This window comes from Volvox carteri (assembly GCF_000143455.1).
Source record: "Volvox carteri f. nagariensis unplaced genomic scaffold VOLCAscaffold_38, whole genome shotgun sequence".
NCBI lineage: Eukaryota > Viridiplantae > Chlorophyta > Chlorophyceae > Chlamydomonadales > Volvocaceae > Volvox > Volvox carteri.
In genome coordinates this window covers 1,255,590-1,277,710 of record NW_003307581.1, presented here as the reverse complement: position 1 = coordinate 1,277,710, position 22,121 = coordinate 1,255,590, and the positions used below count along the sequence as shown (strand labels likewise).

The 22,121-nt window shown below is 55.5% G+C and overlaps 3 protein-coding genes across 3 annotated transcripts; all 3 read left to right on the top strand.

Moving 5' to 3' along the window:
- Window positions 1–8: 8 nt before the first annotated feature.
- Window positions 9–9,676, top strand: VOLCADRAFT_106146 (uncharacterized protein; the record flags this gene model as incomplete). The annotated part of the gene is made up of 9 exons (XM_002953827.1): window positions 9–54; window positions 2,047–2,266; window positions 2,979–3,069; window positions 4,181–4,288; window positions 4,859–4,939; window positions 5,288–5,650; window positions 6,108–6,137; window positions 6,719–6,775; window positions 9,080–9,676. 9 exons carry the CDS (start codon window positions 9–11, stop codon window positions 9,674–9,676), a joined length of 1,593 nt encoding a protein of 530 aa, XP_002953873.1.
- Window positions 9,677–11,298: 1,622 nt separating this feature from the next.
- On the top strand, window positions 11,299–16,537 carry VOLCADRAFT_106145 (uncharacterized protein; the record flags this gene model as incomplete). Its single annotated transcript, XM_002953826.1, has 6 exons — window positions 11,299–11,386; window positions 11,670–11,763; window positions 15,013–15,159; window positions 15,240–15,273; window positions 15,341–15,450; window positions 16,475–16,537. Exons 1-6 carry the CDS (start codon window positions 11,376–11,378, stop codon window positions 16,535–16,537), a joined length of 459 nt encoding a protein of 152 aa, XP_002953872.1. The 5' UTR covers window positions 11,299–11,375.
- Window positions 16,538–18,184: 1,647 nt separating this feature from the next.
- On the top strand, window positions 18,185–22,121 carry VOLCADRAFT_64063 (uncharacterized protein; the record flags this gene model as incomplete). The annotated part of the gene is made up of 9 exons (XM_002953825.1): window positions 18,185–18,355; window positions 18,809–18,907; window positions 19,268–19,306; window positions 19,748–19,876; window positions 20,099–20,175; window positions 20,473–20,650; window positions 20,909–21,060; window positions 21,293–21,409; window positions 21,881–22,121. The coding sequence occupies 9 exons, from the start codon at window positions 18,185–18,187 to the stop codon at window positions 22,119–22,121; spliced, it is 1,203 nt and encodes a 400-aa protein (XP_002953871.1).

The following is a 22,121-nucleotide window of genomic DNA, read 5'->3' as shown; positions in this document are numbered from 1 at the left end:
ACAGAGGTATGAAGTATCGTACCATAGGCCTCGACGGCACCAAGATATTCAGAGGTGCGTCGTACTTCCCCAAGGAATACCGTACTTGCTGCCACGGTGTGCGGCGCGCGAAGCCACACATGGATGCCAAGAAGGTGGCTTTTTGGCGAAATGGGATCCACGGTGGGCGGCTGGGAGTTCAGTGTGTATCGGAATACACGCACATGGGCAAATACACCGACACGGGTGCAGCCACACCGCGTTTCACGGCGTACACGGCATTCTCCCCTAAAACGTAGTGTTTGATGCGACCTTACCGCACCTATCCTGGCAAGCCGCCTCGGCGCGGCAATTTAGACAGCCACCACAGCACGACTGCGTCAGCAGCGATACCTCCTCTGTCCCGGGTTACCTTCTGGGGCGACGTGGTGGCGGAGGCCTACCCTTGGGGAAGTTCTTCTCCCCCAACCAGGCCACTCACGTAGCAGGCACCACAGCTCCGTTGCCGAATACACACATGCCACAGGCAAATCACACCTCTGATTCTTGATTCAACAGCCGTCTGCAGACGCTGCAGGGCCTTCAGCCAAGGACGTTCTCGCGGAAATCTTATCGTTCTTTGCCGCATTCCATATCCCTTCAGCTGCTCCGGCACGTGTCACCTTTGGAAGTCGAGGGCCGTCAGGGCGTTTACAGCGTTTGCCTGAGCCAAGGGGGATGAAGCGGGCCTACAGGATTAACACGCTGCTTCGACTAACGTCAAAAAGGGGTTCCCAAAGCAGTTGGAAGCAAGGAAAAGATGCATATTGTTGGTCCTCCATTGTAACAGGCTACAGAAGCCGACGGTAGGAACATACGGGCTTGAGTAAGAGGATACAGCAAGGGGTTTACGGAAAGGACCTGCTTCACGCAAAGCAACGACCGACCCAGGCAGTTGAGGCGCGACCAGACGTCTTACAGTAGTAAAGACACAACTGTGCAGCTGTCAGCGGTCTGAACAACGCAGGGAGCTGCACGACGTCACAAAACCAGGCGACGGACATGCGTCGAGGAAAAAAACGTATACGTTCATCAAAAACGAAAGACTGCTCTAACAGACATGACTGCTCTAACAGGCGTAGGCATGGAGGCTGCAAAGCGAATACCCCGTCAATCGCCGGCTCATAGCAAGATCTTCTTGTGCAAGGCATGGATGACTTGGGAGGCAGCCTCCATCGCAGCATATACTAATGCATGTACATTAACTTTTTTCCCACTGCCATGTGGGAGCTGAGAGACAATGTCGTACAATGGTTTCCCAAAAGAGGACAGGCATGGTCCGAGCTGTGACAGTTTGACTTCACGTACACTCTGATCTTCTCCGCGTTCTCGCCTACGTCACACAGCTCGTGACCTGCAGCATACAGCGCATAGTTTAAGTTTCGAACCTTGCCCGCCTTGCTGAAATCCTGACCTCTCGATAATATCCTGCCTAATTTTGTACATATTTTCATATAGGAATATCCAGGGCAGGCAATTAGCAAGGGTTTGTTCGAGTGAGTCCACGGGCAACGGAGCAGCCATTTGGCCGCGCGGGCTCTACCGGGCACGCGGGGCCAATATCTTCTGACGTGGTGGGGGGAACTGAATCTCAAGTATGGACATGTCTACAAGGCAGAAGGGACGCCCAGTTGCGGACTTTAGCGCAGACTTTGAGGTTGAAGACGTAATACCAGGTGTGCGCCTGTCTTTCCTCTCGTGCCCAACACCTGTTATTCCCACCGCCAAGTTACGACACTAGCACAAGCGACGTCTACCGAGCGTATCTGACCTCGGTCTTGACCAACAGAACGCCATAAGTGCCGCCGCTTGCGCTGCCGCTGACCGTCTCGTTCAAAGGCTTGACCGCGTTTACTGCCTCGCGGCTGCCGCCTCTCGACCTAACAGCCTTCCTCATTCCTCACATATCCTGCCTATTTGCAACCATGCTACCTAAAGTCCTTCGCACTGCGTACCATTCCTTGCGTTCCCCATGTACGACTATCGTCACGCCTGCTGCACCACAACCCAAACCCCACATTCCCACAGTCCCCCGGCTTCTGCGTGATAACGCCAAGGACAAGGACTGCACTCGTCTTCCTCGCCTGCAAAAGCCAGCCAAGTCCAACGGCTCACAGTCATCCGGCGGCGCTTTGCCGAAGCAACCCATCGCCAGTCTGGATCCGCACCGCTTGGCGCAGCGGCAGAAGCAAGTCGACTACGGCAAGAACACAATAGGCTACCAGCGCTACTTGCAACAAGTGCCCAAGTGAGATTCATGCCAAATTTGCCGTCTCGGTTTGTTGTGTTCTTGTTGTATTGGTTCTTTCTTTCTTGGCGTTCTCAATTTGTAGAGGATTGTATTTTTGCACTGTACAGCAGAACATCAGAAGTGCCTGGCGCTCCTCCTTAGCCATAAGAGGTCACGCATGTGTACCGGGGGGAAGTCATGCGGTTTCCATGCCGCTGCATTGCACACACGGCATTGCACACACGACGCTTGTAGGTCAGGTAGAGCAAAAGACGCCATGCGTTGAGTTGAGGACAGCTATGCCGCAAGTGCCCAATGCACGCAACAAAGGCGCCACCTGACACGTAATCGTTGGGGTTGAGGCTGTAACAAGGGGCTTTGACCTTGCCCCTTGTGTTGCAACTACCAGTATACGGGTTGCGAGCGTGTTTCTGTTGCACATCGATCCGGGCCTGACGCTGGCCAGGGACACCGAACCGTACCCTAACGGGAATGACCGCCGAAGCACGCTTCCCCTAGCGGGAGGAGAGGGGCGGGCGTGTGTCGGTGACCTTGCCATGGGCACGGACCTGCCAAGTGGCAATGATTTGGGAGGGAGATGGGGAGTCATCGGGATCTCTCCTTCCTTAACCATCAGTACCAGTACGATATGCTTTCTGTCCCGTATGCCTTCTTCCCTGCCCCGTGTAATTCCTGCCCTGTGCACCCCGGTGTTGCCTTGCACCCGCAGGGAGAAGCGGCGGCGAAAGGGCGAGCAATGGCTGGACCCCGTCACACCAGACATCAACCAGAACATCAGCAAGCGCTGCTTCGACGGGCAGGTGGGTGCGGACGAGTCCCATTCCGAAGCGAGGGAGGGGGGGAGAAACAGTTGCCCAGGCGCGTGAATGGGGCGGCGAGTATGGGTGTGTGGGCGTCATGAGCGTGAGGCCTGCCGGTAAGGCGCAGTAGCCCTAGAACCCCTGCCGTGTCGGCGTGTCCTCTTCCTCACGGGTGAAGGTGCTGAGCAGGGCCAGGTTGGTGCCTTCAATAGCTGGCGGCATGGCATGGCGCATGGCCTGCATATGCTGCTCAACTTTGCGCTAGCCGCGGGGCGTAGCATAGTCGTTGCGTTGTGCACCCTGGTCTGTTTGACGTCCAGCATCCAACTGTGGGGCGCTATGTCTGGTAGCCCATCTAGTAGCACACTGTGCCCACTCACGCTGGCGGGAATATATGCGCGTTCCTTAAAAAGAGGGGGAGGGGCAGCTAGGGCCTCGCAACGTGTTAGATGCTATTTGGTATTGGGTGCTCTCGCAATTTCAGAACCGTCGTTAGACTTCAATTGTTAGAGCAGTACCACAAATGAATGCTAAAGCCTTATTGCGTGTTCACCCTTTTTCGCCAAGAAAACAGATTAAAGTCTGGCGCCGGGCACTCCATAAGTACGACATCCAAGAAGAGGACGAGGCTCAAGTGCGGCCTCTTTCGGTGAGCGTGCAGTTGTAGCGTGGGCGGGACATGCAGACGAGAGGTTTCCGGAGAGTGCCTTTGGATTGGAGGAAGTTTTCCTGCGTGTACTTATGCTCACTCTCGACACTCGCGCGGCTTGAGAAGCAGGCGATCTGGCAGACTGGCTCGTATTCAGGTTCATGCGCCTCCCCTGCATCTGTCCAGGCTGCGTTGCAGTTGTTCTTACTTTGGGACGATTCCAATGTGGGCTGGCGAGCATGGTTGCCTCACAAAATTACGCAGATTTCGTTTGGCTGGCCGGCAATTCCAATCGTAGCATAACAATCTGTCAGCAAGAAGCGGCATCGAGGCTGCACCAAACGGTGTAGTTTAGGAAGCCGGTTGTCTCTGGCACCTTTATGGCGCCTCTATACTAGCTGCTTCCCCGCTCTTGCTTCTTGTCTTTGACCCCTGTTGCACGGCGGCCGCTTGCCATTGCAGTTTGCGGAGCGCACCCGCCTACAGAAAGAGCGCGATGATGCGGCGATAGAGGACATAACAGCGGTGTCCGCGATTCCATCTTCCCCCACCAATTCCAGCCGCAGCAGGGTAGGTGGTGCGATAGTGTGCTGCCTGCAAAGCCCCGTCCAATACTGATGCTTGCCGTCTGATAGACATGTCCATTGATTACACGGGTCGAGGCTGGGTTGCGGCATGCCCGCATCGCGGTTTAGTTAAGTGGGAAGGTCGGGTCGCTCCTTGGATGGATGGATGGATGTTACAAGTTTCAGCGAGCTCGTACGCCCCAAACGCTCCTTGGGATTGTCTCTTGTCGTACCGTCTACCTATGGTGTCGGAAGGAGTTGTGCCTAGAGCACGGCAGGCCTCACGTTCATAGACTCTCCTCGGCTTGAACCCGCAACATTGCTTGAGCGCCTTGCAAGGAGCGCTGCTTTCGTTCTCGTTCTCATAGCTTGCATGCGCTTCTGACAAAACCCCGTGTTGCACATTTTGGTATCTGCTGTATGTGTGCCTAGTACCTCTTGTCACATGCGATGTTCGCCAAGTGGCGAACATCGCCGCCAAGTGAACTAGCTATTTTGCAGTCCGCGTACACGGAATGAGCCTCACATTTTGTCGACACCTGGCTGCCGATTCCGGACTGCCCGAACCCCGCAGGGTTCTCTGGATGGCTATGTGGATCCCCATATCGCCGATGGAGGGCGGAAGCGTTGCTTTCAACGGGCCTTCGACCATGCGGTGAGTTGGCGGTGGGTTAGCTAGAGTCACAGCAGAGTCCCATCCGGCCGAGTGGCAACACCAGCCCCTCCGCAAACCGTCCAAGGAGGCCCCAGGCATCGCGTTCCTGCGCGCCTTTTTAGAGCCATGCATGCAGTCATCCCCTTCTTCTTGTTATGTCTATACGCGCTTTCCTGGAGAACGGTCGTTACACCCGGGCAGGCCGCTGGCAATGCCCCCTCTTACGCGTCGTGCCGGCTTCTAGGTACTGCTCATATGCCTCCCCGTCCTGCTTCCATCGCCACCGCCGCCCTCATGCCATGTGTCTCATCCCCTGCTTCCGGTGTGGCCGGCGGCCTCCGCCCACAGGCCAACGGCAACCCGCACCCCTCCAAGCTCATCACGAGCCCCGCCGGCCCCAAGCCGATTGCGCCGCAGTCCGCACCGCCTGCGACCGCCGCCGACGCACTGCCAGGGCCCTCGCCCGCCGGTTTACGTTGCATCAACCCACCGACCAGGCCTGGCTCCCTCGCCGGCTTGCCGCGCGGGTCCGCTGCGGTGCTGCCCAAAGCACCCCAAACGGCCCCGCCAGTGGCTGCGGCTCGGATTACCGCTGGCTCTACGGCAGATGCACCCGATGGCCACGAAGCATCCCGGTCGGAGCTGGGAGCTGCTGCGGCCGGGGACGATCTGTTCCGTGACTGGGAGGACGAGGATTACGCTGGTTTGGAGGTGCTTGAGGATGAGGACCTAGAACATGTGCAACTGTAGCAGGGCGATTGGAGGGAGGCATGCAGGAATTGGTGTCCGGTTGCTGATGTGTCATTCCTCGTAGATGGTGGAGGTGACTCTGGGGTTGGGGAGTGAGGGGAGACTCGGTGCTGCGCGGGCGCAGAGAAGGCAAGGAGGAGAGGGGTTGTCGACTGGATAGGGGCAGCGACCATGTCGACGCTTCTGGCCGTCATCATTGTCTTCCGTTGCATGTGTTGACGTGGCTGGTGCGCACACGGCTCGGCACCTCCACCTAGCCGAGTGCTGATGTTGGCTGTGTGTTTCTGGAATTGTGTGTGCGCGGGTAGCTTGCAATGACGACTTGTCTCTTATGCTGAAAGGGCCGCCCGACAGGCCCAGCGAGCGAAGGCTGTGCTGCTCAGTGCGTACATGCATGCGCGCGATGCTGCATGCGCAGGCATGTCGTGCGCAGTGCGGAAGGCATGTGGTGCGTCGCTGTGCGTGGGTCCGTGTATGTCCGTTACGAGCATGCGCAGGAGGACGGCTTCAACCCCGCTGCGGATGGCGCTCCTACTCCTCTGCACCGCTGCCTCCGTCGCTCTCACCCACCTACACCTACTTGTGGAGCTATTTGCTGAACATCCGGAGCGTGTGACAGGACACCACCTATCCGTGACCTTTTGAGGATTCGGGCAATGGCTGATGCCACCAGCAGCCAGCTGTATTGTCCCTTACTGCACCGTGCCATCACATTACGGCTGGCGGCGGGCAGAGCGTAAGCGATTTTCGAAGTGAAAATCCCTCACCGTCCGTTAGCCGTACTGCACATTTGCTCGTCTCTGCCAAGTGGGGCACCACTTGGAGACAGGTAGGAGCAACAACAGACCATGACAGGATTTTTAACACGGCGAATAACAAGCGTAGGCGGCGGCCGCGGTGATGCAGTCAGGTCGTGCGTGCGCGTGTCGGCATCACCGCGGCAGGATCATATGATCCAGACCTAAGGCTGTCCACGGATCACGTGAATGCGGTTGTAACGGGCTGAGATGTGCTGTGTCGTTACACCAGGTGATGACCTGGCTGTGTTCACTTGTCACTAAAGTTTATCTGCGCGAGTGTGTTGCCGTGAGTTTGTAAATCCGCGCGCGACTGTTGCTGCTGACTAAACTCACTTATCCCAGATCCACATTTTTGGACATTTGCGGCAGCAGTGGACTCTCCCCACTGTATCGTTCGCTCCTCGTTTGCCGCATGCTATGTGGCATAAGTGTTGTGGGTGCAGAGCCCGTTATGGGACATGTAAGGATATCCTTTCTTCTCTTTCCGCCAAAAGCACGAGTTCAGTTACAAATTGGCTCCATTTTGCCAGGTCATCATCCAACAGCAAAGGTACATTTTGGCGCGTTCGCTGTGTAGTACATATACCCTGGAGGCTTCGGCTGCTCCGAAGCCGAACCGCGCGAAACTGACAACCGATGCCTCTCCACAATACTTCAAAGGAGTAGCCGTATGACAAGGGGGTATTGGCATCGATGATAAGAATCGTTCAAGGGGAGTTAGCTGACGCAGGGCACCCGTATGAGCCTCTGCTGCACGCGAGGGGCTCTTCAGGGCACCCGCATGAGCCTCTGCTGCACGCGAGGCTCCTCAAACCCCTCGACCGAGAGAAATCATGTGGAGAGGGCTTTCCACTCTTCCTTAGGGTTTTGGGGGAGTCCTTCTAGTGTTCCTTGTCATGTCTTGGGTTCACGGTTTTTCAACACGACGGTTGCAGAAGTTGGAAAGGAAGAGCGCGACCAAAGCAAGGGGAAATGAAAACGAACTGGGAAGTACCATTGAAGAACACCTACACCCAGCCAGGGAAAACAAAACCCAGGTAGACTTTTTGAGTCTATTCCATGATGACTTCGGTCAGGAACGGTCATACCGTCCTCTCGCACCACGATTCCTCTCATGCACAACAATCAATTTACCACATGTGGCAAAACGTTCGCAATGGACATACAAGTAGGCTCAGACCTCTGAGCAAGTCGGGCACTTCGGAACATTGCAACCGGAAATTGGGTTGTGGCGGGAACGTTTCCATAGGTCGTTGTGGTTTGATCACACGTATTTGACGTTTGTCTAAATGATTGTATCACGTAAATCTCTTGCATAGGAAGGGGAAGCCGGGCCACTGACTGACAACTTAAAGTGACTCAAACTCATGCGATAACAGTGCTCAGGCCTAGCAATGAAGAAAGGATACGCGGAAAACATGCTGGTCCTATCTTTGAGCCGATATCTGTGGATATCTGGTTCTTCAGGAAAGTAGTCGATTCCACTTCCACAAAAGCGCAACGAAAATCAGCAGCGATTTCCTGTCGTAGTACGACTTAGCAAATTTCCTAAGATACCCCTCACGGCACGATGTCGTAGTATTTCCTGATTATCGATACCTATGCGGAATTCTCATGTTCAGGCCAGTCTCGTTCTGGCATCTTGTCCTCTCTCAGGCAGCTTAGGCCACCTTCAGTTGGTGTCTACAGATCTGGACACCAGGGCGCACAGCTTGCAGGGTATAAGAACTCATTTTATTGCCACTCCATCGTCCTATTCATACCGGCACGACCCAGGCCTTCTATCTCCAAGCTTTTCCGGGTAGCGCATCTAGGGCTAGAGACACTGGCTGGGTCTCAAGCGTCTCTCTTTTAGAGGTTTTCAAAGAGGCATGGTGCAGCTCAAGCTCCATAGTAGTACCGGCACATCGCTTGCTGTTTCGGGTGTCGGACGGTCTGCAGCTCTTTTACCGCCTGGACTACTAGATTTGCCAGCCCCTCTCTTGCAGCTGGTGCTTGCCTCTTCTGGCTTAGGAGGAGCACAGGCAGCCTGTGCGTGCTCTGGACTGCGGGATGCGTTTAAGTCTGTCTTGGCCTGTCCAGAACTCGCTGCGATCTTCCTTTTTAAACGTTACGGCTCAAGTACAGCTTTGTTTCATGTCTACAGCACACCGCATCTCCGGCAATGCCTGCTGAGCGGCGTGCATAGTGACCGAGATGCCGTCACTAACAAGTTAGTCCGAGAGCTCTTGCGATTAGGGGCCTCTCCGAGAGTCCAGGTGATTGAAAGCCATACGAATGCATATTTGGGTTGTATCAGTAGCAGTGTATCCACATACTTGTCTGTCGATGTTGTGTTAGGTTTGGAGATAAGGTCAACACTATTACTTCACCATTACAGAAGCCAGTCGTTCTGTTTGGGGGGTCGTAGGTAGATTAAACAAATTTCGCACGACATCATAGATTAAAAACAAATAGCGCACGACATGATTGCGCACGATGGTCCCCAACCAACCCCGTTTCAAACAACGCTCTACGGGTCAGGCGACCGGCAACAGGGCCCCCCGGCTGCCACTTAGCCCTGCCTGCTAACATTTCCCATTAACTGTAGGAGCGCTTCCTGCTGACTGCTGCGGCTGGCGCGGGTGACACCCTGGTCGTACGGACGCTGCTGCGCGCTGGAGTCAACGCCGGCAGCTGCGGCGGGCGCGCGTTGGTCGCCGCCAGCGCTGCGGGCCACGTGGCAGTCATGGAGGTGCTCCTCCGTGCAGGTGTCAGTGCGCGTGCGGAGAACGGCATGCCGCTGCGTGCCGCTTGCCATGAGGGCAGGGTTGCGGCGGCGAGGCTGCTGCTCCATCACGGCGCCGACCCGCGAGCGGCGGCCAGCGGCGCCCTGGCGGAGGCTGCCCGCGGCGGCCACCTGGAGCTGGTTCTGGAGCTGCTTGCTGCGGGCGCTGACCCGCGAGTCGATGGCAGTCGTGCGCTGGTTGAGGCCTCCGCAGCGGGTCACGGCTGTGTTGTGCTGGCGCTACTGGTGGCGGGGGCGCAGCCACATGCAAGGAACGGCCTGGCACTGAGGCAGGCGGAAGCGGGAGGCCACCGAGAGGTGCTCGAGGTCCTTCACGCCGCTGCGAGCCGGCACGGGGTGGGAAGTGCACGAGCCACACCCCTGTTGCACACCCTTGGTGCGGCCTGTACCCCTGCTTAGGACGGCAGTACATATGCTTGCGTACGCTTGGCACCAGAGCGACAGCATTGAGGTCCGTTAGCAACAGCTAACACGCTGCAGTCACCTTCCGGCGATTTGGGTCAGCGCGCTGCTATCGTTGGCAGGAGATAGCAATAGTTGTGTGGAGATAGCAATCTGGGTCGTACAGCAGCAACAGCCTCTGATAGCGCCACTGGGACGAAGAAATGCGTCGCAATGCAAGTTTGAAGCTCCTTTCTTAAAGCAGAGAAGTGCTTTCAACGTCCTCTCTGGATGGATCAATTGTTATATTCGCCCGAGAGGGTGACAAACGGGGAGGGGGAAGTGCCCCTTCGCGGAGCTGGCTGCAATAGCAGTGGCAGCTTCGTGTGTGCGCCGCTCTCGGCCTAGCCTAGCACCCTGCTTGCCTGACCTTCCACTGCCACTCGCGGCCTTTCCGCAATAATTATGTTGGATTTGGGGATGCAGAGCTTTTTAGGAACACGCCGAGGATTACGCTGTCGGGGTCCTTCGCGGCCGTCATGGCAGCTGGATGCCACCTGGCGACCTGGCAGCCGCACTGGTAGCCGCAGTAGTGTCATGCACGGTACTCTGCTGCTGCGGTGAAATGTACGCGCGGCGCTGATTTGCTGCTGCTTTGGATTTCAGGGCTTCGGGACTGTTTCAGGCCGTTGTCATTCGACCTCTGCGCTAAAAGTGGCGCCGCCGCAGTTGCTGTTACTGCTGCTGGTAGTAACGGTGCTACGATTGCTTATTTGCTTATATTCCGTAAACTCCATTTCGATGCCGTTAAAAGAAGGTTTGCGAAACCGTAGCCTCTTTTGTCACTGTTTGGTTTGATTACCGCGTGGTGTATGATGATGATGCGCCAACTGGAGACAACACGGTTCGCACACCAGCTAGCATAGTTAGCTTGTCGGTTTGTGAGCTTGTTTGGTTTGGCGTTTTCTTTAATATTTTGCTTGTTTGGTTTGCGGTTTGGTTTGTTGCCCCAATGTGTTTGCCATGGTTCTGAGAGTGGAGGAGTGTGAAGGGAGTCGCAGAGATTCATGTCGATGCAATAAATGTACAGTTCTCAAACAACAACAACAACAACAACAACGGCACTTGAGAATGTACAGACAAACAAAAACACAAAGCTTTTCGTAATACTATGGTGGTGGATATTTAGGGGTGCGGTGTGATTTGGGGGCTGCCAGTATAGAGAAGAGGTCGTTGAGCGCCCAACAACTGTTTGGAACGTACGGCGGTGCGAGTACGGACTTGTCAAGAGCTATGCGTTTCTCCAGTTCTCTAGGAGCACACTGCTCTGTGTTTCGAGGCATATGACATTCGCACGGGTGTACGTTAGAACGCCTTCCTATCTGTGAATGTGTTTCCATGTGTTTCTCCGCATGTTTAACGTTGTATGTACGGTTTTGGTCGTGTTTGCGGTCTTGTGCCGCGCATCACATCTGGTGATTTGTTTTGAACATGCATTGGGCTTTCTTCCTAGTACGGTTTTGTTTGCACGTACGACACGCATTGGTGCTTGCTTTTGCGCGCCGTTGTTGGATGTTGTTTTCCCGTGGTACACGGGCGTTGGTGCACCAAGAGGTGGTGAGAGGCGGTGGAGGTGTCGGGAGGGCTGGGTTATGGCATGGGTCGCTGGTTAGATGTTGGGCTGGATCGTGGCTGAAGGAGGACTTGAAATTCACCCATGGCGTTTGGGTGAGTTCGAGGAGAGGTGTGGAGATGTTAGGAGGTAAGGACAACCGGATGATGGCAGGATGCTTATGAGCACAGAAGGTTGAGAGGGGGAGAGGGACGGATTGCCGGATCTCAGGCACAGTGATGAAGTGTTAGGGACGATGGCGGAGGGTTGCTGATTCCCCGGGGTCATGGTTGCATCAATTTCCGGCCTCTTTCCACCCTCCCCGCTTCGTTCTACCGCCCGCGACATAACGGGGGCCGCTATAGTGGCATTTGTCTCTGCCACATGCACTCCTTGCAGGTTGAAGGTTGGGGTACGGCAGGCGAGGAGGGGAGTGGCAGCACGGGCGGCGGGTATTGAAGGGTCGTCCAGCGTGAGGGCATCGCGGAAGGCGGTGCGTATATGTGTATGTGTGTCTCTGTTACATACCAATCGAGGCCTGACGTTAGCCAGGGGCACCTAACCGTATCCCAATGTGTGTGTGTGTGTGTGTTTGTGTGTGTGAACGTGCTAGAGTATACGGATGGCCGGCGAAACAGTGTTGGAAAGGGTCACCTCAGGTTGGTAGCGCGGCTGCGGCTGTTTGGGCCGATGGGGTGGCTGCATTCAGTCGTCAAACAGGTTTTTTTAATGTTGTCGTCGTTGTAATGGCATCATCATGTTGTTCATCGTGGCTTATGGGCGCTGCTCAAGGCCTTCACACTCGAGGGCGTATTGTCGGGTCGAATCTGAGGTCCCCGGGGCTCGTTAGGGGCTTTACGTCAAAAGGAAGGGTCCTTTCTGAGACAGCGTGCTGGGAGAGAAGGTACAGGGGATGCAGGGCACGGAGGCTCAGCCAGCCCAGGACAGTACCGGGCGGGGTGTACTTGAACGTCCGGTTGGGCGGCTTGGCTTGGCTTGGGGATTGCTGCTTCGTTGGCCCCCGGGCGGGGGCGGGGCAGGCGCGGTGTTTGGCTGCATCTTTGGGTTTGACTGCCCTGCTTAGGAATATCCTGGAGCCCAGGCTTCCGGGCCACCAGTGCAAGCGGCATCAATCAAAATAGCTGGCAGCCAGCCATCGACGGGGCTCGGTGCGCCGGGCGGTGACATAACGTCCCAAGATGTGTGATCGGATTTTTAGGATGTAGCGCGGCGTGGCGCAATATTAATGTCGACGTTGAAGTGTGGCAGCTTCCACGGTGGCGCTGAATGACGGGCGTCATGTCATTCACGTGATAGTGGATTGCAGCAATGTGAGGGCCGTAGTCAGGCGGCAGGCAAGTAATGATTGGTGTAGTCTTGAGGCGTAATAATGGCTACGACGCGGGCGGTCTCTAAAGGGCGTATGGGAGACGAAAATAGATTAAGTAATGCTGTTTAGGGCTATTGGGTAAACTAGGTGCATGGCAGTTGGAAAAAGTGTTTTGCGTCGTTTGGGTCGTGTTGTCAGCTGCGTGAGGTTCGGAGGCGTGTAGGTTATGCCCTTGAGAAAAGGTGGATGGTTCGGAGGACAGGTGGTGGTAGTCGTATGGAAGTACGGTTGCTTGCGAGCCTGCGGCTGTAATTTGGAGTATGGCATGTACGGGAGCAGGAGATGGGGAGTACGACCAATGCCGCAGCCGCCTTTTTTGCAGTAACGAATCACCCCAATCGTCCAAAACACAGAAAATGATACAGCACGCTTTGTACACAGAACGGTTGCACCACAAGTGGAAGGCGTTCAGCAAGAAAACCATGTTCCCGACGAATTGGTATGATGTGGGGGCATTGCTGCGGCAAGCCTCTGGATGTCCAGCTGCAGGTAGCGAGCCCGGTCCTGACTGAAAGCCTATGGGTGCATTGGCAAGACTTGATAACATGTAAATCGCGGTGAGACCTCTGAAGCGAAAAGGTTTTCCTAACTATACAGAAGGAAAGCAAGGTGATCCTGAGTCCGCATGGCTTTACGCTAGACAACGGAAAGATAGATGAAGCCTAGAGCATGGCGGAACAGGAGTGAAAGCATGTAAAACGCGATCTTAAGGCTGTATAATGTTGTCGCAGTTTTTGAGAATTGGGTACCATAGGCTGTCAGTCAGGACCCTGCGAATTCCAGATTAAACTCTTCCTCTTTTCCTGTACAAGCTCGATGTTACCATGCAGAACATGTGAGTCGTACGATGTGGAACAAGTTCCAAGCTCTTTTCCCCGTACTTCATCACCAGCGTACTTGCGGGCCTGCAGACACCAAACAGTTCCTTTTAGCTTATACCCACATACGTTATTAGTTATATATACAAGCTTTGTAAACCATGTAGGACGATGGTGTAGGCTGGGAGCTGTCAAAACCTTTCACAACTGGCCTTCCACAACTGGCGTGTTTTAACTTGAACGTTTCGGCATTTTTTGCTCTTGAGTCTGACCTATCTATGATTCGTCAAATTAAAGTGCAATCGGAGCGACACTGCGGCGCCTGGGACGTCAGCAGGTGACGCTCCCGCTCGTAACTAGCCGTGAAGATTTAGCGACACGCTTCTGGACAGGAGTTGGTCCATGAGGCATCTGACCTGCAAGGTGGGTCAGCCTCGACTGGAGCGCGGCCAGAAGGCTTACTGAAACATGGAACAGCACCTTCGCTGTTGATGCCTTGGAGGTCACGATTAGGCTACAATGGCATGCTCTTCAACTTACCATTCCTCATATGCAGGGTTACGCTGTTTTTCGTGTTGTGCAAGGACGACAAAATGCCCACATGTTATTGTCAAGGGGGGCGGCTACACTGCATTCCAGGATAAACAGGAACAATCACCATAAGGTAGGATGAGCCTTTTGGGTAGGTCTGGGATAAAGCACGCCTCCGAAGGTTGAGCTTTAGGAGGGGACCTTTGCTTGATGCTCGATTTGAACACCATCTACAAAATAGGAGTGGTTTCGTTACCTAAATGACATAAATCCGGCAATAAGCTGTAGTGTAGAAGGAGAGACTGTATGAATCATGGCTATCCTCGCGTTTGGGCTAATGTATTGTATTTGTTTGTCTGCTTACAGGAAGAGGCTGGAAGGTCAGCATGCGGAGCGCGATCTGGACAACCGCCCTCCTGTCTGCTCCTGATGCGCATCAAGCTTGTGTGGCCGCGCGGCGGCGATGTGACAACCCCACGGGAGCAATGAAGCGATACACGATTTGGGATACCCTGTAGCGTGAGTCAGGAATTCAGGTCGTTCATGATACCTCTTGCCCTGCAGCTGGTCGTACTGCTTAGGGTTTGCTTTCGTGCGTATTGTTAGGAGTACGCAATCGTGTTTGGCTGGCGGTCTGCAGCAACAGCAGTAGCAGCACAAGTCAGCAAAACTCTACAGGAAAGACCGAAGCCGCAGCAAAGCCTAGGATCAGCGCTGCCGGCCGTCAGCCAGGCATGATTGTTGTGTCTGTGTGCATGGGAAAATGTGGGCGTGTGTGCCTCACGGGATTATGCAATCGTGCTTGGCTGGCGGCTGGCGGCAGCAGTAGCAGCCCAGCGAAGCGCCGCGCAGCAAACGTCTTTAGGAAAGGTGTCCGGCCCTAAACCGAAACCAGGATCAGCGCTGCTGGCCGCCTGCCAAACGATTGCTGTATGTTGGTGTAACGACCCTGTTCTGAGTAGAATTTTCTTACTTCCTACGTATCTTACTGTCCTTCCCTCAGCTCCTGCATACATCTGGCCACTTCCATTACTGGACGGGGTGGCTCCAGGGGTGTGGCTTCACAGTGGAGCGCCCGGCATCGCCATTCATGTCCGGATGCTCGTACATACGGCGGATTTCTTTTTGTTCAGTGCTGGCGGCGAGGGCGGTAAGCTCATTCTTTCTAGCTTATGGACATCCTCTCAAGCTCCTTTCTTTCACTTCTCTGTTTCCCACCTCGTTTTGCAGGTCGTCGGGAAGAGCAGGTGCTGGCGGTCGAAGGGTAAGTATGTTGTTTCAAGCAGATGGATTGTGCCTAACGCGGTTGTGTTTTCCCTTCGGTTTCGCAGGTCGTCCCACATGCCATTTGGTTATGCACCCTGCTGGTAACGTGGCGCTCAGACTAATGGAGTTTGGGAGGAGCAGGGTAGAAGCTCTGGAGGCCGAGGAAGAGCCTGATGTGCGGAATGGAAAGGGAGGAATAGCCCCCGGTGCAGGGCGCAGGGACAGCCTGATGTGCGGAATGTGGCGCAGGGTTCGGAAACGCCATGAATGTGGGGATTAAGGAAGAGGAGAAAAACCCTGTGTATGGGATATCCCCTTTCTGGTGTGTATGGGATATCCCCTTTATGAACTCCCGCGACCTGCCGCAAGGTTGCGTTTGTGGGTACAATTCCTACGGGGATTGCAGCGTGATATTTCTTACTCGTTACACACTCGTTACGCGCTGTACATTTGCGGTCTTTGTTTCTCCGGGTACTGGGACGCTCAGAGTGTGTTGGGATAGGCGGCACAGGTCTCTACCGGTGGATTTCTATCACCGTACGGCATATTAAGCTGTTGGTCAAGGTGGTGGCCGTGGTGCATCTTGGTGATACGGTATGGGACTGCGTGATTAGAAGCAATAGGTGAATATGTCCGAGGTATACATATTAAGAAATAAAGTATTTGTAACGCATATGGGCATTGGATTCGCCCATACCAGCTCCGGTTGTGCCCGTGTCGTCTGCGCCCCATGCGGCTTCCATTATCGCGCCAAGTTGCGACTTAATTTAAGGGCCAAAAGCAATGGCCCAAGCCAACGGGCATGAAGTTCATGGCACCGGGGAACCGATGATGGAAGGCCAGGAAGAGCAGCCATGAAGACTACCCTGAACGACGCGTTCCCGTAGTTGCTGTTGCTTTCTGCTAGAGCTTGTTCTGCGAATTCTCGGTTACCGGAGGGCCGTCTTTAGGGTTCGGGACCGCGTGCTGCCCCCGCTGGGAATACCAACGACCCGTGGGTCTTCATCAGTGTGGCGCGAGCTAAGCCACCGAATGGCAGTGCGCGGACCGGACCTGAGAAACAGATATACAGAGTATACATACGAGGAGTACACAGAGTTGCAGCCCCTCATGCCTATAGCCCTAGAACTAGAGGTTCAAATGTCGTTTGCCGAGGGGCAATCCGTCTCTTCCCCCTTCACCCACGCGCGCTTGTGCAGGCTGAACAGCAGGCCGCTGCTACCGTACATTATGTACCCACGTACTGGCGCACACCGCGCTGATGTTTTACCTCATTGGAAAAGCCTATGAGGCTGCCTGGGCTGGGTGTGTATGTATGTGTGTGCTTTAATGTGTGTGGGTGTGTGTGTGCACATGCACGCCAGCGTTTGAGATCCTGTGAACTGCTTGCTTGCATAACGGGCGTGCTTGGTACTTCTCACGAGACAGCATCTTGGGGAGATGGCGGCATACGGCAACTGCAGCGGCAGATACGTGACAAGTTCGTTACTGGCATCATAATAGCGGTTCTTATTGCACCATGGCCAGAGCGGCCGCTTGTTGGTATTTCCACATGCAGTGGCTCCGTGGTCATGTGGCCTCTGATGAAGAGACGATGACAGGCTGTTTGATGTAGATAGAAGAAAAGCGCACGATTCACTAGTAGGTCAATTACGCCATCGTGCTATACATGCACCATATTCACCTAAGCGCTTTACAAAGGTAAAGTTGTAAATTTCACACATGTGCCTTCGGTGATATTTAGTTCTTTAGGAAAAGTGACTGAGACGGTTGTACGGGTATTGATTTGGGCGCGAATCCGAAACCGGCCTGTTTCTTGGTCTTTTGCATCATGGTTCGGTCAAGGCAAGTTTGGCACAATCATCAAATCTTCTACATGTTATCATGGACTATGATTATGCGGTCTCGATTCTAGTATTACTACAAGTTAGGAGATAGAGAGAGCGACAGCTGGGCTGAAACTCCGCAGTCAAAGACTGGCAAGCTAGCTCTTGAACATGCAGGTTCTTACAGCTCCAAAGGCTGGCCCTGCCGGCTTTACACCCTTGGCTGGGCTAGGCGCGACCGCAAATGCACCAAAGAGTGGGGACCGGATGCTTTCCGACTTGAGCATGTACAATACCCCACCCTCTGAGAACATAACGTTGGAAGAATTTGAGCGTCTGGCACTGGCGCGTTTATCTGGTGCGCATTTTGCTTGAGCCGCTTCCACCCAGCCCGGTGGAACGCCCGCAACGCCTGCGAATGACGCAATGAAAGGGTTTATTGGATCGCTGAGCGGTTTACACGGGTCCATGCTGCGAACCGACTCACCTCGCTTTGGCTTTTTCTTGGGCCGCAACCTTGAATTTATCCCGCAGTGTTGAAAGAGATGGAAGCCTACAAGCTGCGGCACCCCAACAAGGGCGAGAAGGAGCTGCTGGTGAGCCGTCGTCAGGACTTGGGTCCCCGGAGCGGGATGGGTTCGGGGGGGGGAGTACGGCACGGCGCGCGTCGAGTTCAGTAAGGCTGGTGTTCCCACCCAGTTCCTTGCATAGGGGTGGAATTCGCGCCTTCGCACTGCGCTCACTCGCACACGCCTGCAGCTCCAGCTCACAGCTCCTCTCAGCAGGAGCTCGCAGCTCCAGCTTATCTTCACCCGCGCCCTTTCCACTTCCCCTCAGACTCCAACAGAATGGGATAGCGCTTGGTTGTTGTGTTCGCATCATATCATTCCTTTTGGATCGCGTCCGCTTTGAACCCAGGCTTGGGTCCGGGCTCAAGTCAGAGCTCTGCTGTCCGGTCCCGTACGCCTGACGACAGTCGGGCCCCGATACTCGTTCTGAACAGACTGTATGCTTTCACAAAAATGATGTTCCCAACTCGAACAGGACAAGCTGAACCAGCTAAAGCAGAAGCACATCAAGGGCATGACGGCCGTGTCTGCCTCCAACCACGAAGAGGAGCTCCGGAACGACCTCATCTCCCACTTCGTACTGCGATTGGCGTACTGCCGTACTGCCGAGCTCCGGAAGTGGTTCCTGGCACAGGAATGCGAGCTGTTCCGACTCAAGTTCGGGACTTATAATGCTGCGGAGCATGTACGTGTGTACGCATGTATACAGCTATGTGTGCGTGTGTGTGAGTATGCGTGTGTAGAAGCAAGAGAGCGCAGGAGGCGAGGAAAGTCGCTTACGTCCGCATGAAGCGCACACGGCGGATACAAGATGGAACGTAAACGTCGTATGCGAGGCGCTTTCAAATGGCAGTATCTGCGCCTGTATGCGTTGTGTTTCAGCAGAAGAGATGCATAGCTTGCGTGTCTGTGTGTGTGTTCATTCCATCCAGACAGTCGCGATAAAGGAAACGCCTGTCTGAAGTATAAGACGTATGGGGCATACGTCTTATACATATTTGATATGTATTGTGTGTACACGATTCGTCAGATCAATATTAACAGCCACACAGATATTTTCATTTCCTAACCATCCTTGCTCTCCGGATGCGAAACCCTGAACGGCCCAACCCCTCTTGTAATCATGGAAACCGTGTAGGAGGCATTTTTGGCGGCCCATGCTCCCCAGTACCGCCCCGTACCTGCCGCCGAGCTGGATGAGCTGCTGCCCGAGATTGTCCAGGTGGGGAGGGCCCGGGTGGTTGCGAGGGTCGAGAGTGGCTGTGACATTGGCTGCGTATTTTAAACATGCACGGGAGGGTAGACGAGGGCGCGCAGGTCGGGTGGTGCGGGTGGGTGGGTGGGTGGGTAAGACCCCGGATCGGCTTTCTCAGAGGGAGAGGGTTAAGGAGTGCATTAGGGTTATTGGCCAGCAAAGGAACCCACATGCGCGTGTACCTGCAATTGCGATGCAACCGTGTGACCCTGAAACCCCCACTAACCACCGACACTCAACCAACCAAACCCGCCTCCATCTCCTGGCCGCCTCCCCTCACCGCGCTTACGTACATATGCACGTTATGTACAGGTGATGCGTGCCAATTTGGAAACAAAGGAGGCCGTACTCCGCGCTCAACAGGACAGGAGGTTCTACAAGGTGATTGGGGCCCTGGAGTCCCAGTGCCGTACGAGGATATGCAATGCTTGTTTGGGTTGGATGAGAGATCACCATGTATAAATGTGTGTGCTGCAGTAAGCACCGGTTTGCCACCCTAGGGTGTTCGAATAAACGCATGCACGTAAATGTACACGCACGTCTGTGTATAGCATGTGAAGTGGATGTGACGTCAACCGAGGAAGTCTTCACCAGCAACACCAGCGCCACTAACACGCAATAACAAAACACCGTAGTAGACAACACGTCATCGCCCCCATCGCAACATCAAACCTAACGGAAACGTCATCACGTCGTATAACTAATTGCACAGCCATTGCCACTGCCACACGCAACGGGTGTGAGGGTGCTCGGTTCTAATGGGCTTCATGTGACCCTGCCGTACCCCGCCTCCCCCCTCCCATTACCCCCTCGCCCGCCAAGGTGTCCTGGTCCCGGGTTCCGGAGCTGGTGTCGCAACGCAGGGTGTTGCTGCGGGGCGGATGGGCCTACGTGAGCCGGGACGCCCTGGCCCCCTTGGTGATCACGGAGTTCAGAACGGGGATCAGCAAGGTGCGTGTGTTTGGGGGGTGGTAGCAGGGTGCAGAGGAGGCTTCGCAGGAGAGGAGGGAAAGTGGCCGCCGGGCGGAGTGTGTGGACTGGGGGAAGGGGAGGGAAGGCCTTCTTGCCACCTGTCAGCAGGCGCAGCTCACTCGTCACAGCGGCCTTCCGTTTCCTTTCCAGACTTGTTCCAGTCGTCGGCCTCCTCCCGCTTCCCCCATTCCCGTCCTTCAGGGCCTTTCCGAAATGGCTCGCAAGTGGCGTCAGATGTTTCCGGCGGAGGAGGAGCAGCGCCTGCAGCCCCTGGTGGCGTCGCTCACCAACAGGCAGGGCCAGGGGAGGGGTGCGGGCCGCGGCCTGCGGAAGGAAATGGGTGTGCGTGCTATTTTGCTTGGAGCGACCCGTGGGTCAGAAGTTGGTGGGAGCGGCAATATAGGGCGTTTCAATGCTGCTCGGTTTTTGAAACCCCTGACCCCCTGAGTCAAGGTTCCCATTCAACCCCTTCTGGCTCCGTCCAACCCGCCTTCTCATTTCTGCGCCTTCATTACACTTCTTCTGTCATACCAACTCGTACCAAATCGTCTCCCCCGCGTTTCCCCCCATCCCAGGTCCCTAGTCGCTGACTACAGCGGCGTGGCCACCAAGTACGGCGATGTGTCCGTCGCCACCCTGCACCAGCTGGCCTCCCGCCATTTCCCGCTGTGCATGTCCCACCTAATGGCGGCGCTGCACTCCGAGAGGCACCTCAGACACGGGGGCAGACAGCAGCTGGGCCTGTTCCTCAAGGTATGTGGCCGCGGCCGTAGGGGGACTGTGGACGCTGAGCCGCGAGTAGGAAGTAGCGTGAGTGTGCTTGTGCGTACATGCGCCTGTGTGCAGAAACGATATGAGCGGGAGCGAGAGAGCTTTTGCGTTTTGGTTTGTGTACCGTCCTTCCGTATACTCGGCCTTGGGGCCTGATCCGCAATCTCGTGCGCGTGACAAAACCCCTTCGGGTCCATCGGTCGTCCTATTGGCCCCCCGTTTGTTCGTTCGTTTGTTCAGGCCATTGGTCTGCCTTTGGAGGAGGCCCTCATCTTCTGGCGCTCCGAATTCGCGCCTCGAACTCCCGCGGACCAATTCGATAAGCAGTACGCGTACAACATACGACACAACTACGGCAGGGAGGGCAAACGTACGGATTATACGGCGCACAAGTAAGGCAGTATGTATTGTAAAGCAGCGTTGTCTCGTTGTCTGCACATGGGTACGGATGTTGTACATGTGGGTGTGTGCGGAGGAACGTGGGACAAGGTTCTCCATTTCCCAGCTCCTTTCCCCCGTCTCTTTCCCCCTCCCGCCTCCCGCCCCGCAAACGACTTTTACGGATTCCGGTGAGATACCGATTAATGCTCCATCCCCCACGCGCTTCCCCCCTTCCCCCCGCAGCTGCACCACCATCGTGGGGTTCAGCGGCGGTCCGGGTGACCACCACGGCTGTCCGTACCGCCGACTGGATGAGCCCTCGCTGAGGGCGGCGCTGGGTCGGCTGAGGTGTGATGACCGGTGGGTGGCTGGTGATGGGCGACAGGGTGGTGGCTGATGATGGTGGATTTCAGTAGCTCGCCAGAGGGCCGCCCAGGAGTGCGTGTGCTCGCGGTGTGGTTACCCGGAGGTGAAGACAGGAGCCCCAATTGGGGGAAACGCGGGAGGAGAAGGGGAAGGGCGGGTGAGGGCCTCTCACCTTGTAATCCACGAAGATGGGAGTGAGCGTAGCGGTAAGAGGGAGACTCTGGAGCAAAGCAGCAGCCGCAGCAGCTGACCATTTCGGGATGCGGCATCCATTCGATCCGCAGCCTCTCAACATACCCGTTGGCAACTTCACCTACCGCTGCCCCTGCCTCTGGCGATGGCATTGCCTCCTCCTCCATCACCACCCGCCCCCCCTTTGCTGACTTGGTCGGTGTCATGTTGCTGTCTTCAACCATGTATAATACGTCATGTGTCACGTACACATGTTTACGGACACGGCCGCAGCAAAATCGAGGAGGCGGTGTCGAAGGCGCGTGACGGGCACTACCAGCTGGCGTGCGCTGCCGCCTTCGAGGGGATGCACCGAGTGCCCGAAATGGATGTGGGAATTTCGGCGCCGCTACAGTACTATGCGGGTAGGTTACCGAGGGGGGGGGAGGGGACACCGGAGGCATCGGACCCGAGGGGAGCATGGCTGGGTCGGGGTGGTGCACGAACAGGAGGTCCTGAAACGTGCAGCGGGTAG